The 16,185-nt window shown below is 51.1% G+C and overlaps 2 protein-coding genes across 7 annotated transcripts in view; one reads left to right on the forward strand and one right to left on the reverse strand.

Annotated features, from left to right (window-relative positions):
• Nkiras2 (NFKB inhibitor interacting Ras like 2) overlaps nt 1-2,519 on the forward strand; it is an 8,986-nt gene extending 6,467 nt beyond the window's left edge. For both annotated transcript variants that reach the window (XM_028780632.1, XM_028780633.1), the window contains exons 3-4: nt 317-558; nt 964-2,519. In XM_028780632.1, the coding sequence (XP_028636465.1) occupies nt 317-558; nt 964-1,203 (482 nt within the window). In that variant the 3' untranslated portion in view covers nt 1,204-2,519. The remainder of the gene's footprint in view (nt 1-316; nt 559-963) is intronic.
• Znf385c (zinc finger protein 385C) overlaps nt 2,463-16,185 on the reverse strand; it is a 56,111-nt gene continuing 42,388 nt past the window's right edge. For 2 of the 5 annotated variants that reach the window (XM_028780626.1, XM_028780629.1), the window contains exons 3-9: nt 12,495-12,643; nt 9,217-9,327; nt 7,215-7,380; nt 5,271-5,561; nt 4,661-4,857; nt 4,327-4,437; nt 2,464-3,863 (exon numbers count right to left, since the gene is read on the reverse strand). In XM_028780626.1, the coding sequence (XP_028636459.1) occupies nt 3,627-3,863; nt 4,327-4,437; nt 4,661-4,857; nt 5,271-5,561; nt 7,215-7,380; nt 9,217-9,327; nt 12,495-12,643 (1,262 nt within the window). In that variant the 3' untranslated portion in view covers nt 2,464-3,626. Of the gene's footprint in view, nt 3,864-4,326; nt 4,438-4,660; nt 4,858-5,270; nt 5,562-7,214; nt 7,381-9,216; nt 9,328-12,494; nt 12,644-16,185 lie in introns of all 5 variants that reach the window. The other 3 variants (XM_028780627.1, XM_028780628.1, XM_028780631.1) reach the window with 3 other exon arrangements.

Raw genomic sequence — 16,185 nt, forward strand, 5'->3', positions numbered from 1 at the left:
ATCATCTTTGAGAGGGCCTCACTGGACAGACCAGGCTGGCCAGGAACTCACAGAGATCAACCTGCCTTTGCTCCTGCCTCCCCTCCTCCAAGAGCTTCAATTCAAGGTGTGTGTCTCCACACCCAGTTCTGTGTTGCCCTTTTGCTTAGTGTGATAAAAGACATGACACTCATTCCTCAAGTCATTCCTGTCTAACTCTCAAGTCTGGTCTCTCTGAGCCCCCACATTCCTTGTGTCCGGTCGGCTTGTTAGTCTGTCCACCTTGCTCCTATTTCCCATCTCTCTTGACTCGTGCTCAAGTCTCATTTTAACCCAGGTTCTGAGATGATCGAGACCCAGGAGGACATCTATGTAGGCTCCATCGAGACAGACCGAGGGGTTCGGGAGCAGGTGCGTTTCTATGATACGCGGGGTCTCCGGGATGGGGCTGAGCTGCCCAAGCACTGCTTCTCCTGCACGGATGGCTACGTCCTGGTCTACAGCACAGATAGCCGAGAATCGTTCCAGCGTGTCGAGCTGCTCAAGAAGGAGATTGACAAGTCCAAGGACAAGAAGGAGGTACATGTCCTGGACATCTGCTGAGAGCCCAGTGGTAGGAGAGCGTGGGTCCTTGGTAGGCTTTGGGATGGTACCATGGTTCCCAGTTGTGCTCATTTGCCAAGAGGTAGTTTAGGAGCTAGAAGGCCGGGAAGGTCATTGGAGAGGATCTTCAACCCACACAAGAAGTAGCTGGTCATATGATAGGATAGTTCAAAGGCTCTTCTCTTTAGTTTAATAGGTTCCCTCCTAACACACGAAGCTCAGCCTAATTTTTCTTTTCTGTGGTTCTATGTTCTTGTTAGTCCTCCAGAATTCCCCTGGGAACTGCATCCTGCCCAGTTGTTGGCCAGAAACAGCTGATAGCTATTCCTGATCCTGAGCCATGGCATGCCTACAGCCTCTGTTCTTGTTTGTCCTCTCCAGGTCACCATCGTGGTCCTTGGCAACAAGTGTGATCTGCAGGAGCAGCGTCGTGTAGACCCTGACGTGGCCCAGCATTGGGCCAAGTCAGAGAAGGTGAAGCTGTGGGAGGTGTCCGTGGCTGACCGCCGCTCCCTCTTAGAGCCTTTCATCTACCTGGCCAGCAAGATGACCCAGCCCCAGAGCAAGTCTGCCTTCCCCCTCAGCCGCAAGAACAAGGGCAGCGGCTCCTTGGATGGCTGAATAGCTGCCCTTCTTTCTTCACCATTCCATCTCCATTCCAGGATGAGTGGAGAGCACAGGGCATACGCAAGCTATTCTTCCCAGTCAGTAGGGGAGAGTCCCTCTAGGCCAGGAAGCTGGGCTGGCCTTCCCCGTGACCTTCTATAATAGTCCCCGCCCCACCCCCAGCTGATCATATTTTCTCCTGTTACCTGGACACGTATGGGTTAGTGTCCATTCCGTCTGCCTAGTGCAGGAAGCAGTGCTGTCATGCCAAAGTGCCCAGTCCTGATCTGGCTCCTATCAGGGATCCCAACTCTCTGAATTTCCTGCCAGTAACATACACACAGTACCAGCCTGGGCTTGAAAAGAGTGACTAGGTGTTGTAAGCATACATTTATATTTATGAGTGCTGGCTTAGGGTTGATTCCTCATCCTTCACCCTGATCTTTCCCCTGGACTGTCCAAGCCTGGGTAAAGCCAAGCTCCTGGGAGTGACATTTTCTGTTTGACCTCTACCTGTCTCCCAGCTCTTTCGCTTCCTCTTTCTGTTCAGGAGCAGAGGTCTCATTGGCTGAGGTAGAGTGGTAGTGGTGACTGGGCTATCACTTGCCCTGTGACTTAGCAAGGCTATTCTCTGAGCATCGGTCTTCTCATCTGTGAGTTGACAGGAGCTTGGATGATCACTAGAGCCCCGGGTAGCTCTGTGATTTTTCTAAAGCTGGTGGCTTGGGCCTCCTGTGTGTCTCTGCCCCTGCTCTAACTTCTTCAAGGTGCTACACCGACCAGCCCTAGAGGCTGGGCAAGCCTCTCGTAACCACCAGGGGGCAGGAGTGCACTCTGCTCAGTGGTGCAAGTGGCACACAGTATGTGGACCTGCCTACAGGGCAGTGTCCGTCCCTCCTGGTTGTTCTTGGCTAGTAGCTGGACTTATATTTATACTCTCTGTATTTATATGCCTGCTGCCCTGGTGAAGGCGGGATAAGCCGCACCTCTAGCCCTTCCTTCTTACCTCAGATGCCTGAACAGAACCAGGCAAACCAGTAGCAGCTTCCTAGAAGCTGACAGGCCTTTCTTTAGAGGCTTGTGCTATCAAGTGAGCTTATAACCCTCAACTTGCGGTGCCCACTTTGTGCTTCTGATGTGCACACTTCACATGAGTTAGACACTACAGCCAAGCCACCTCCAATTCCCACTCCTTCTTCCCGGAACAGGTGAGAAGGGGCTGGTGCCCAGGCCTGGGCAAGGAGAGTCAGGGCACCTACAGGCTCAGGCTTGAAGTTCATTTATTGATGTGTTGGACACAATAAAACCACAACTGCTGTTATCAAAAAGTTTCCCGTCCCCTACCCCTTTTCTTGTCCCATTGGAAATACCTTTCAAAAAAAAAAAAAAATATAGGTGGATACTGGCAGAATCCCATGTTGAGTGGGGGAATGGCATTGGCTTTGGCAACATGAAAGTGGATCTTGAGGGCATATTGGACAGTGTACCAGCCTGAAATGCCACACCTGGGATGGTCAGACCCCAGTATGGAGTGGAGAGTCCCTAGGCTGAGGGAGATACAGAGCCTCTTTAGAGTTAGGGTTCAAGAAAAACCACTGAAAGGCTAAGAAGAACAGTTGTGCTAAGATAGGTCACCTCTGTTAAAGCCAGACCAGGCAGGGTGGTGCATGCCTTTAGTTCCATTACTCAAGAGGCAGAGGCAGGTGGATTTCTTGAGTTGCCAGCCTACATAGTTCCAGACCAGCCAGGACTATAGTCAGGCCCAGCCTGAGCACCACCCTTACCTTTGAGTCCCATCCCCACAAAACAGATAGAGCTTCCTTTCAGCTCTGCCTCCCTTTCACAGTATATTTTTTGAAGAACTCTGGGGGCCTCTTACCTCTATGGCCCTTTGCCATACATACCCTGTAGTCAACATATGGTTGTTTTGCTTTGTTTAAGACAGTGTCGAGCTATATGGCCCAGACTGACTTATAGTACAGGTCCTAGAATTGCAGGCATGCACCACCAGACCTGGCTACCCCACAGTAACTATGCCTGATAGGTTCCAGCCCACTTCAGTTTGAGATCCCTATCTCTAGTGATTGTCCAGACAGTTCTAGAACATGGCAGGAGAGGCTGGCTCTTGGGAGCAAAGATGTATCAGCTTTGTGTAAGTTTGGTTGGGGTCGGGGTATGAGAGCACCATGAGACTGGGGCTGAGATTTTTGCATAGGTCTTTGGAAATTTTTGAACCACAGATGGAGGGCAGCCTAGGCTTGGCCCAGGAAAGGAGGGTAGTAGTGGTCCTCAGAGCCAGGGGACTGGAAAAACCCCAGTCTGAGTGAAGAGCAGATATCCAGGTTGGTGGGAACCTGGAAACTGCAAAAGGCAGTCTCTGTGGGTTGTGGCGACAAGTGTCTGGCTGGAAGAGATAGGATGTGGCCATTCTGAGTCCCCTAATAGGGAGCAAAAAGGATGGGTCCTGCGGCCGGGCGGACAGCTCCTGCTGGAGTACGAAACAGAGCTGGGCCCAGGACAGGAGCAGGGAAGAGGGTAGCCGCTGCTGTCGCGGCAGGCCGGAGGGTCAGGGGTCCTGGCAGGGCACAGATGGCAGCAGCTGTGCTGGGCAGCGGGCCGGGCAGGAAGCGGGCTGCCAGCGTCTTGGTGAGTTGCTTCTGCAAGGCCAATTTAGACTATAATAAAAACAGAAATGGACAAGGTTTCTGATACCAGAGAAACCCGCCCCCTCCCTGGGACACATCCAGGAGCTTTTTTGCCTCAGGGACGTGCCTTTTAGAGTTCTAAGTCAGACCTCCTCCCAGCCACCCCCGAACAGCCATGCCAGGGGGCTTGCTGTGGCAGCTGTCTTCCTGCCCAGCAGATGGACAGCCTCAGGACAGGCGCACTGTGAAGGGTAGGAAGAGATGGTCTCTAGGATAAGTACGCCCACCCCTGGCTTTTGCCCCTTATGACCTTAGGCCCAGCCTACCCACAGGAAATTCCTCTGGGGATAGCCCAACCCCACTCCTAACCCTGTCCCTGCTCAGGCAGCTGCAGGGTCAGCAGCCTCCTTCCTGCCACCCCCCCCCAAGCCTTTCAGCTGGCCCTTCTTCCTCCTCTCTTCTATGTAGACCTTGGTTCCCTAGAGACAGGTACCTTGAGAACACTCACAGCCAGTGCCGTGTGTTTCTGCAGTTTGCTGTGCTGGCTGGAGGGTTTGGGGGGCTTCCCAGCCAGCCGGTCTTTGTGCCTCCGACTGCTCATGTGCTGACAGACAGACAGATTGGGAATGAGATAGAAATCCCACAGAATCCAAACTATACTGTTGCCCAGACTATCTCAGACTTCTCTTACCCATAGCTTAACACACACATTATAGGTTCTCAGCGTGGGGCAGTCGTGGGCAGCCTTGCCACGTCCATCTGTCAGTGAGCATCAACCCTTCCTCCCTTGCTCTGATACCCACCTACCCTGGCCTCCCTTCTCCTACCTGCTTGAGCTGGGTCTCTGAATTGACGTGGAGCTGACAGAGAGCACAATGGAAAGGAGGGCTGGGTCCCTGCCAGCTCCCACGACTTCCTATCACTCTCTTTGTCTTGTGTCCAGTCCCTCCTCGGGACACCGGACGGCCCCGGCCCCTTCGGGGAGCCCCTTGATGACCTTCCACCATCCATCTGTGCTTAGCTCCTGGAAGGAAAGAAGACAGTCACTCAGTACGGAAGGGAGGCCACAGCATCAAACTAGGTTAGCTTGGAAGCTCCTCCGAACACGGATGGCCTTCCAGCCACACAAGCTTTTCTCTTCCCAGAATCTCTGCCTGGGAAGCATCTATGGTTTCCTATGGACATCCCTCAAGGAGGAAGGCCTTTTTAAATAGACAGCTGGGCAAAAGTCCCTTCCTTTTGTTTTGATCCAAGGAAAAAGGGAAACGGAGAAGGGTACTCCAGTCCTTAGTGACTTTCGGTTCTGGTTGCTGCAGACTTCTCTTCCCAATGCTCCTCCTTTGTGATGAAGAGGAGGACCCAGAAATGTCTTTTAGTAACAGTGGGTAGGGTCCTGTCACCTACCCATGAATGACATGGCGCCTGGGAAGCACTGACCTGTGTTGTGAGCCTGAAGCTGAGAGGCGGAGTTCACTGTCACTTTACAGGTAGGGCAGTAGAGGCGTCCCTTCTCAGCCCTGCCTTCCCCATTTACTCCACTCCCCACAGCCACTTCTGCTGGCTCAGGCCCTGGGACCTCCCTGCTAGGATCTGGGGAGCAGGGTGGGCAGGAAGAGGAGGAAGAGGAAGCAGCAGCATCGGAAAGTTCTGAGTGGGCTGGGTCTTCGGCTGATGGGTCTGGGTTCAGTGGTAGCTGAAGTGGAGGGCCGAGAGGAGGGGACGCAGGACCTGCAAGGACATGGGACATATGAGGAGGTTTGGACCTCTGAGGCACAGCGCTGATGTGATAGAATGGGAGGCGGGAAGGCTTCCTGGTTAAGGACAGCTAGCACCTGGTTTCACCCTGCCACCAACTCACTAGGCAAACTGGAGCCTCAGTTTCCCTGTATAAATATAAAAGTGGACAGAATAGGTAACACTTTCAGCCTGACGTTCTAGCGCCTCAGTATTGCGTACGTAGAAGTCACCAGAAAGATGTGCTAGAATGTTTATAGACTATTAAATAGCATTAAATTGGAAATTGGAGAGATCCATCATACAGGCGAATGGTGGGGTACTAGATCATATAGGGTCTCATGGATCTCAGGCTGGCCATGAACTCACTGCGTAGCTGAGGATACTTTTGAACTTCTAGTCTTCCTGCCTCCACCTCCCAAGTGCTGTGATCATGGGTCTGTGCCAATATTCCCAGTTTCATCATGGTATTAGGAATCAAAACCCAGGATTTCCCAAGTGGTATTTAAGTACTGTACCCACTGAGCTATACCCCCAACTCCTGGTCCTTTGTTTTCTGAGACAGGGTCTTATAGAACCTAGGCTAGTCTTAAATGTGATGTGTAGCCCAGACTGACCTGGAACTGAACTCTCCTTCCTCCATTTATAAAGGAGTGTGGGGGACAGTGGTACCCATTAGCTGAGACACAGAGGCTTCTCCTTCTGGCCCCCAGGAAAAACCAAACCTACCCACATCTGAATGCAGGCCTCTGACCTCTGAATTGTGGAATAGAATACATTTCTATTGTTTCAGCTGCCTACTGTAGCCATTTGCTCTGCCAGGCTTAGGGAACCAACACAGGGAGTAGTTGAATCCTAGGTCAGACTAGGTAGGTGTGCTGGCAACATGCTGCCTGATCCAGTCATCCTGAGGAAGGAGCAGTAGGTGTCTGCCTATGTCTGTATATATGGGATCAGGTTTTTGTTTTTTAAAGATTTATCTATTTGATTTATGTGAGTGCATGGTAGCTGTCTTCAGACTCACCAGAAGAGGGCGTCAGATCCCATTACAGATGGTTGTGAGCCACCATGTGGTTGCTGGGTATTGAACTCAGGACCTCTGGCAGAGCAGCCAGTGATCTTAACTGCTGAGCCATCTCCCCATCCCTATGGGATCATTTTTTAAGCAAGAAAGATGGTAAAAAGCTAGAGAGATGGCTCGGCAGTAAAGAGCATGTACTGTTCTTGCTGCAGATGGGGTGCAATCCCCAGCATCCATAACCACTTGTTCTCCAGCTCCAGGGGATCTCATGCTCGCTTCTGGCCTCTGTGTTCCATGAGCATGAGCACCCAAACATTCAGACACACACACACACAATCCCAAGTTTGTTTGTTTGTTTGTTTGTTTTTTTAAGCCAGGGAGTAGTGGCATATGCCTTTAATCCCACTGCACTGTCAGGAGGCAGAGGCAGAGGCAGACGGATCTCTGTAAGTTTGAGGCCAGCCTGGTCTACAGAGCAAGTTTCAGGACAGCTGAGGCTACACAGAGAAAGCCTGTCATGAAAAACCAAACAAAAGAAAAGGGAAGGAACGATGGTTGAAGAGCCAGAGTCATTCAATCACTGTCAGAAGCCAGCCTCTGTGTGTGGACTCGAACTTAAGACTGACCTTTCCTCTGGGGGGTTCCAGGGCTTCCACTGGTTGGAGGTGAGACTGAAGACACCACTGTCCCATTTGTGGTCAGGGTTCGAGGCCTCTGCTTGTTCTTGGCAGCTTCCACAGCCTTGAGTTTTCTGGCGTGTCTATGGCCCTTGTAATGAGCTTCAGCCTGGTTCTGGAAGAGGGAAGGGAAGGGTCACCTTCCCTTGGGTCAAATGCCTCATCTAGAAGTAAGGTTGAGCAGAGGGATAGGCCAGAGGAATATGGGATCAAAAGGACACAAGGCTTGGCCACAAAGGGGTGAAGTCAAGTGTCACCATCATCTCCACATGTATGCAGTCCTGAGGTTTACAGAACTGGTTCTCACACAGGTGCTCCAATGCAGGCAGCCTGCCTTCAGAATCAAACTTAGCCAGTTATAAGCTATGCATCTTTAGGAAAGTTGTAGCACCTCACTCAAAGGAAGATCGAGTGTGTGTGTGTGTGTGTGTGTGTGTGTGTGTGTGTGTGTGTTGAACTTAGAGTTGAACACAAAGCCTTGTGGGCAAATATTCTTCACTAAGCCACATCTCCAGCCCTGTTTGTTTCTGTGTTCCCAGATCCAGAAGTGTTGAACCCAGGCACATTCACCAAGTGATGTCCTTGGGTGTCTGTCTGTATGTACAGAATATTCTGAAAGTGGACTACTTACGCATGGCCCAGGCTAGCTTTAAACTCCATCCTTCTGCCTCACCTCCGGAATAAGAGGATCACAGGTGTTTACCACTGTGCCCCTCTTGAAGTTTTGTGATTGTTCAGGTTAAATGGGCCATGAATTGTGAGGGTCTAGCTTATAAAGTAAGGTTTCCTGAATGTTAAGGAGTCTGCCCATGAAAAGCACAGCAATCCTCATATTTGGGGTTTATGGACATCAAAAAAATCCCATTGTTCATTTTTTAGAAATAATTTTTGAGCATTTGCTGTTGGCCCAGCCATTCTGCCTGGGCCTAGGAATGGAGACATGTCCCTTCCAGAAAATCTCTTCTTGTCTACATTTTGTCGAATGATGTGACCTAAACATCTGGAGAGAATGCCACAGCTGGGGTGTCAGCATCCTCTTTACTTCAGCCAGGAGATTCTACTTGTTTCTCATCTATTTCCCGTAAGTGGGAAAGACAAGCCTCCACAGCCCTTCCTTGAACTCTGGCTACAGTCCACTGTGATTCTGACATTTCACTCAAACCCCACAATGAGGCTTCTCCCTTCCCCTTCCCCAGGATAGGCTGCAGTAGGAGTGTGCAGACTTCAGGGTCAGCCAGGGCTGGTTTCAAATCTCAGAAATGCTATTTACCAGCTGTGCTCCCCAGCAAGTTATTTATCCACTGTGAGGCCGTGTCCTCCTCAGAGAAGTGAAGATGGTAACTGTGCCTCTGTACCTCTCACAGATGCATCATGGGAGTCCATTAAGGTGATGAAAGGTAGTGGCGCACACCTTTAATCCAGGCACCAGAAAGGCAGAGGCAGGCAGATTTCTTTGAGTTTGAGGCCAGCCTGGTCTACAGAGTGAGTCTCATAGTAAGACCATGTCTCAACAACTACAATAACATTCAATCAAGTTGGGCATGATAGGGCGTGCCTTTAATCCCAGCACGAGAGAGAGAGAGAGAGAGAGAGAGAGAGAGAGAGAGAGAGAGAGAGGCAGACAGATCTCTGTGAGTTTGAGGACAGCATGGTCTCTATAGCAAATTCCAGCCCCTCTCAAAAGATGCTATAATACATGCTGTAAACATCTTGAGTCAAGACCAGGAGTTCACACCATGGCCCCTGGGACATCCAGAAGATGGGTGTGAAGCAGAGGGGAGGAGAACAGAATTCTAGTTGGCTACATGTAGGCAGGAAAAAGTATGAGAAGGGGCAGGAATCTAGAGAGGATGGTGGTCAGAGCAACAGCCCCTTTGTTACCAGTTCCTATGACACCAGCCCCAACAAGGCCCTACTCCCTCCGAGCCCCAATTCCAGGATTCCCTCTCACCGCTGAGTTGAACCGCAGATGACAGATGTTACAGGAGATGAACAGCTTCTTCTTCAGAGGGGAGGGGACCCCAAACGTGTGGCTGATGACAGCTTTCTGGACTGGGTCCATCTGTGAGGGGGGAGTGATATAGCTTAGTTCCTCCTACATGTTCTAGGAAGGTTCAGTTCAAAATATGTTCAGCCTCCCAGAAACCCCCTGTCTGATGCTATAACCCTGACAAGGGTACAGCCTTTTCCTGGCAGATTTGATCTGTCAGGTACCAAGGGGATGACCAGGGTGACCTGTGTGCTTAGGGCCACGGCCTGGCACAGAATCACCTTAGTGTCTCTTGCTGCCCTTCTGTTCTTAGTTTTGGGGTTTTGTTTTCTATTGGGACCAAAGGTTGAGCACAGACCACAGCAAGGAAGGGACAGAAGACTCATTTGGTGGGATTTCCTTTCTCCTGACCCAGCTTTTGTACTTGGACCTGCTGGTGGAGGCAAGAAGCCAAACCTCACCACCTCTGCCATTGCCCCAAAGTCTGATGTCTGCTAAACAGAATGAAACCTGCTTAGGGAGGGCAGGAAAGCAAGTAGCCAAGCAGGACAACGCAGGAGGCCTGAGGCTCCCCAAGTGGCAGGACTGTCCCTTTTGCAATATGAACTTGAGTGTTTTCTTCCTAATTCATATGTTTTGTTCATTTTTTGTTCTCGTTTGTTTACCTATTTTGAGACAAAGTCTCCCCTAGCTCTGGCTGGCCTTAGAAGCCCTGTCCTCCTGCCTCAGCTTCCAAGGGTTGGGATGATAGGTATGCAACACAATGCAATAGTCTTTCTTTCCTCCTTCCTTCCTTCCTTCCTTCCTTCCTTCCTTCCTTCCTTCCTTCCTTCCTTTCTTTCTTTCTTTCTTTCTTTCTTTCTTTCTTTCTTTCTTTCTTTCTTTCTTTCTTTTGAGATCAAGTCACTCTGTAGCTGAGGGTGACCTTAAACTCTCCTTCTTGCCTCCACCTCCCAAATTTTGGGATTAAAGGCATGTGCTACCACATCTGATTTATACAGTGCTGGGAGTCAAACTCCGGGCTCTGTGCATGCTAGGCAAACTCTCTTCCAACTTCACTATATCCCAACCCACTTTAGCTTTTTCTTTTTTCTCCTTCTTCCTTCCCTCTCTCCCTCTCTCTCTCCCTTCCTCCCTTCCTTTCTTTCCTCCTTTCTTTCTTCTGTTGTCTTTTCTCAGGGGCCCAAGTTTTGTCGGTCTGTTTTGTTTCTTGGAAACAGAGTCTTACTATGTAGTTCAGGCTGGCCTTTAAGTCACTGTGTAGCCCAGGTTGTCACTAATACACATTCCTTAGTCTCCAGAATGCTGGCATTACAGGCAAGGCCACCATGCTGTGTGTTAGAAGCCTAGGTTGTTGGCTTCCAAATGAGAAGTTGTCTGATTTAGTCAAAAGGAACTTTCCAAACCTTCCCATATGAAGGAACCTGAGGCAGAGAGGGGAACATGCTATACAGACTGCCCTGAGGACAGAGGTTACAAGCTGGACAGTGCCCAAGGGAGAGCCAAGGAATCCATCAGGATTCCAGAGGGAGATCGTGACCCTGGGCCAACAGTAGTGTCACCTGCCTTTGAGGGACCACCCCTTTGGGCAGTAAACACACCTGTAAAAGACAGGAGGGGCTGAAGCTCACAGATCCAAATGTCTCATACTCCTCAGGACCTCTGTACAGCCCTGGAGGGGACTAAAGGGAGGGAGACCTCTCCGAGCTACTGGGAAGGCATGTGACATAGTCTCCTGAGGATAGAGTGAAATTCATCCATGACTTCATTTGATTTTTGAGAATTAAGGGGGGAGCTGTTCCTCATACCTCATAGAGTGCTCCTAACATTTGTCCCCCCACCCCACACACACCACAAGTGAGTCCAAGTACAGGAGAGAAATATACAGACCCAAGCGCACATCCTTAGCTGCAGTTATAGACTCACAGACAAGTAGAAAGACATTCTCAGACACACAGATACTATGCAAGCACAGATGGACTCTCACCTAAAATACGGCCATACCCAGCACACAAGAGAAGACACAAAGACACCCAAACCCCTCAGATTCACATGTGCACGTAGTACATTACAAATCCCTAGGCATAGACACACACACATCTTCACAAATAATACATGAACTCTCACCCACACATAACACACAGACCTCCAGGTAGGTGCACAAGCTCCAAGACAAAGATATAACCCAAGGTCTGGAGCCATAGCTCAGCAGTTAAGAGCACTTGCCATGCAATTGTTAGGGCCAAGATTTGGATTCCAGCACCCATAAAACAACCCAGGAGGCCTTATGCAAGTCTGTAATCTCAGCCCCCTGGGAATGACGGCAGGAGGATTGCTGGGTCATGCTAATCTGTAGTAGAACCAATTTAAATTTATCCCCAACTAGCTTACAAATAAATGAGACTCAGTCTATGGCTATTTTATTTGGCTTTAATAATTACTGGGGGCTAACCCCTAATCTACTTTTCTAACTGCTGGCCTGGCTACCTCCCCAGGGGTGTCCCCCAAATACTTGCTGCTTCTCCTGGTCATGTGCTCATGGTCCATCTCCTCTCTTTGCACCTTCTCCTCTCTCCCCCTTGTTCTTCTTCCTCCTCTACCTTCTTCTTCCTCTCTCATGATCCTCCTCAGACTCCAACCCTGGGAACTGAATCCCCACCTAACTCTCTTCTGACCAGATAAATGCTGTCGGCATCTTTATTCATCCAATAGTTTTAAATTAAGAAGCAAGGTTACATAGCATCACTTGGTGTATGTGAGGATTTTCTCTCATCCCCGAGGGCAACCAGGATTAGTATTTAGCCTTACAATACATAACAACAAACAAAATCTCAACACTGGTCTCCAGCTTTGCTGAGAAAACAGGCACTCCAGGTTCAGGGAGAGATCGCAGAGGACATCCAATGACCTCCCCTGGCTGCTCCACGTGCACAGGCATGTGCACCCACACATGTGAACACATACTGACGCACACATAGCTAAATACAGAAATAATAAAAAAAAAATCTTTAACCCCTAACTCAAGTGCACACAGACACACATAGATCACCCATTAAAAAACCATCTCTGGGCAGTTGTGATGGTGGGGTAGGGATGACATCATCTTCATCTCTAGGTAGGAGACAGCTGGGTTCTGGGTCCCTGTTTGATAGCATCTAGGTCCAGCCAAGTCACCTTCCTTGCCCACTCCATACCATGCTGAAGTTGCATATGCCCCCACCCTCCTGCCCAGCCCATACCGTGCTGAAGTTGGGGAAGAGACTGAGCGGGGTGGTGCCATTGAGGTGGAAGGCGAGCAGGTGCTTCAAGTCCAGCGGGGGTTGCAGAGGCCGGGTAGGCAGGGTCAGTGAGGCCAGCAAGGGGCTGGGGGCACTGGAGGCTGGACCTGCTGCAGGAGGAAGAAGGGCAAGGGCTGAAATGAGGAGCCACAGGGCTCTCTACCACCTCTGCTGCCAGAACAAAAGGCCAAGTACTGCCAACACAGGAACTCCTGGCTCCCTCTTTATAATCGTACCAGCCCAACTCAGTTGGGGAAGCAGAGTCAGGGGGTCCACAGATCAAGTCTTCTAAGCAGAAGAGTGACCTTTTCTCACTGACAGGGTCAGCACAGTGGCCCAAATAGACACTAAAGGGAGTCCAGCCAAGAGAGGGGTCAGAGGAGTCAGGCTTGACCTACACAAAGCCATGGTGACAGCATGACACACTATTTGTCCCACTTGATCCCAAAGCACCAAACTCTGGGAGTATGGGGAAAGGCCAACTCTTTTCTGTCTCACCACCTGTCCCTTTCTCACTTCTGCTTCCATGCCACTCACAGATGAGGTGAAAAGAAACCCAAAGCGTAGGGTAGGAGAGATGGCACAGTGGTCAGAGCACTGGACATTCTACGGGACCCGGGTCGATTCCCAGCACCCACATGGCAGCTCACAACTGTAACTCCAGTTACAGGGGACCCACTGTCTGCTTCTGACCTCTGTAGGTATCAGGCACACATGTGGTACCTATATATGTATGCAGACAAAGCACAGATACGTATCAAATAAATCTAAAACGTCCCACAAAATTAAGAAGGAAGAAAAAAACACACAGCATTCTGAATATTCGGGTCTCCAGTGCTGGTGAGGTACCTGCTGCTTCCCAGAGGGTGCACCCCATCCAGCATCCAGGGTGAGACCCCAAGCCAATCCTCTGGGCCCACAGAAACATCACTGTGGTTTTGTAGTCTTTGGTCTTAACAGTGTGAAGTAAAGGGAGAAGGGGGCTGGAAACCGACAAACCAGATTTCAAGGAGGAGAAGGAAAAAAAAAATAAAAGCAGAAAGCAATCCAGGTTACTGGAGATTTACTTGGGTCCTGTAATTGCCAAACCCAAAGAATTCCCTTTCAATTCTTGGGTGTTAACCCCCAGATACACCAGATGGGTTTATTTAGCACCTGCAGATGTATGTATGCCTATAAACACAGCCATATACAGGGAAGCCGGCAGGCAGCAGATGGGAGGGGGAGTGTGGGACAGGGGGCACCACGACCTCCCTGGAATCACTGTGTGCTTTGACCCATTAGTCTGTGCTGTGTCAGAAGCAAGCACCACCATTTGATTTATCATTTTGTAGGCAAAAAGACACTGCAAAGCATGGGGCAAGAAAATTATCAGGAATCTACTCTCCTTCACCTCTGTTCTCCCAGCTCCTAAGGCCCAACCTCCTTTTTTAATGGAAACTGGAAACCCAAGGGAAGGATCCAGAAGGAGAAAGGAAAATTCTGAAAGGCCAGACAGGCGAGCGGATAGGGTGGTAGTGGCGGAGGGGGCGCGGGGGGGGGGGGGGGGGGGGGGGCGCGGCGTTCAACCTACTTGCCTAGGCTCTCTTTCCTCATAGGCCAGGGGTTTAGTTTGGTGATGAGTAGGGGAGAAGAGCAGTTAGTAGGTCAGCTTGACTGTAGTATGATTAAGGCTGGGTGCCTGTACCCTTCAATTTCCACGCCCTGCCCCCCCCCCAGCTAAGGTAAGGAGAGGTCAAAGTGCCACCCCAGAGGTCCCTCCCACACCCAACTCTGAGAACTCTATGGCCAGAGCGGAATCAAACTCGTGCAGCTGGGGGAGGGGGTGGCATCCACCACGACCTTCACCACCTGGCCGCCAAACTGCGGCCCCTTTGTCCCCACGACGGCAGCTTGTGCCTGCAGCCCACCTTGACCAGCAGCTCTGCACCCACGAGCAGCACCAAGGTCAGGGAGGCTAGGACTCGGTCGGGGAAAGAGCTTGTGTAGCTCCTCGGAATGTGCGCCGGCAGAGGCGCCCGAGGCTCAAAGAGCACCAAGTCCCCTAGCACGGTGGCACACCGCCGCGGGCGCGAAGCCCCGCAGTAACACCCGCAGCGGTCTCTTGCCAGGCGCGCACAGCTCTCCAGGTGCCTGCCGGTAACGGCGGGGATCAAAGATCGCCACCAACGCGGCCATTGCATCCAGCGAGGGTCCGGGGAAGGAGTCCCGCAACCCTCTTCGCACGGAGTCCTTTCAGTGGCGCTCCAAGCCTCGCAGTGCAACCTCCGAGTAGCCCAGGCAGCTTTACACTACAGTAGGTGCAGCGTTCGCCCATCCGCGTTGGAGTCAGACTCTGAGATCGCCATGGAAGATCCATGGGAAGCCATGGAGCCGCGCGCGTCGGGAGCCGAGCTGAACTTGTGCGGCTGCCATCACCACCGGCTGCAGCAACGTGAGGTCTGGCTCTTCGTGCTGCAGGACCAGAGCCAGCTTCTGCACCAGAGCGTCTAGCAGCAGTGGGTGAAGGCTTCGTAGGAAGGTGAACTGGCACAGAGCCGAGGCCAAAGCGGCTCCCAAAGAGCACAGCAAGCATGGCCAGGTCTCGGCCACTGCTTTTACAGCAAGCAACCCCAAGAAACCCCAAGGTATTAGCAGGGGACCTGTCAAGTCAATAGCTGCAAAGTGCAAGGCTGCAGGGAGCTCGGCGACCTGGTGGGAACTGAAGCCACCGTGCAACAGAACAAAGCATCCAATGTACTCTCATATTCATGGGGTTTAGGGTCTGTCCAGCCAGGTTATCAGTGCAGATTCATAAGCAGTGGGCAAATGGCCCTGAGCTGCAGGCTGACAATTCCCAGGCAGTCACTGAGGAGGCTTGAACGGAGTCAGGCCAGTTTGGGTGTAGATATGCCAAAGACTCTAGGATGTCCAGGAGTTGGCAATCAGTAGCCTCACCCCCCTGTAGCCTCACACTCCTCACAACAATAGTAGCAGGCTGGTTATTACATGGGAACACCAAAGTGGCAAACAGGGCCAGACTATGGAACTCTGCCCAGTTCCTGGTCTCACCTAACACAAGCAGATGCCTTCAGGGGTTGGGAGGCCTCTGTGTGCAAGATACTGGCAATAGCCACCTGGGACAGCTGTGGGGGGGAAGAGGGGGAGAGTTAGGCTTGTCCTATAGGCTGGGGGCTTAGGGGAGACAGGCAGCTCAGGGTTGTTGGAAGAGCACAAGCCTGGGGCCAGACAGACTCAGAGCCACTTATTGAATTTGTAATACACTAAGTACACCAAGCTGGCCTCGAACTTCTGTAGACCCTTCCTGCCTCTGCCTCCTCAGTGCTGAGATAAAAGTGTGTACCACCATACCCAGCTGGATTTATTTTTTTTAATTGAAACTAATTTGAGCTTTTAAAAGCACAGTAAAAACTCATCAAACTCAATGGTAAGTCAGTCATGGCCCAAGATCAGTTTGCAACCTCTGGCCTAGGGAGTGAGAAGCATGCCTGCGTTCACCCACTGATAAGGGCCAGGCCTGGCTTCTTTACTGTTGTACTCAGTATGGCTGGCCCAGTGCCAGGCATGTAGGCAGCACTTGGTGAAGGTCTGGCAGAGTGGAGATATGAATGAAGTGTGCTAGTTACTACCCAAGGGCCTAGCATATTGAAGC

Source organism: Grammomys surdaster, unplaced genomic scaffold, assembly GCF_004785775.1.
Source record: "Grammomys surdaster isolate TR1022 unplaced genomic scaffold, NIH_TR_1.0 371, whole genome shotgun sequence".
Taxonomy (NCBI): domain Eukaryota; kingdom Metazoa; phylum Chordata; class Mammalia; order Rodentia; family Muridae; genus Grammomys; species Grammomys surdaster.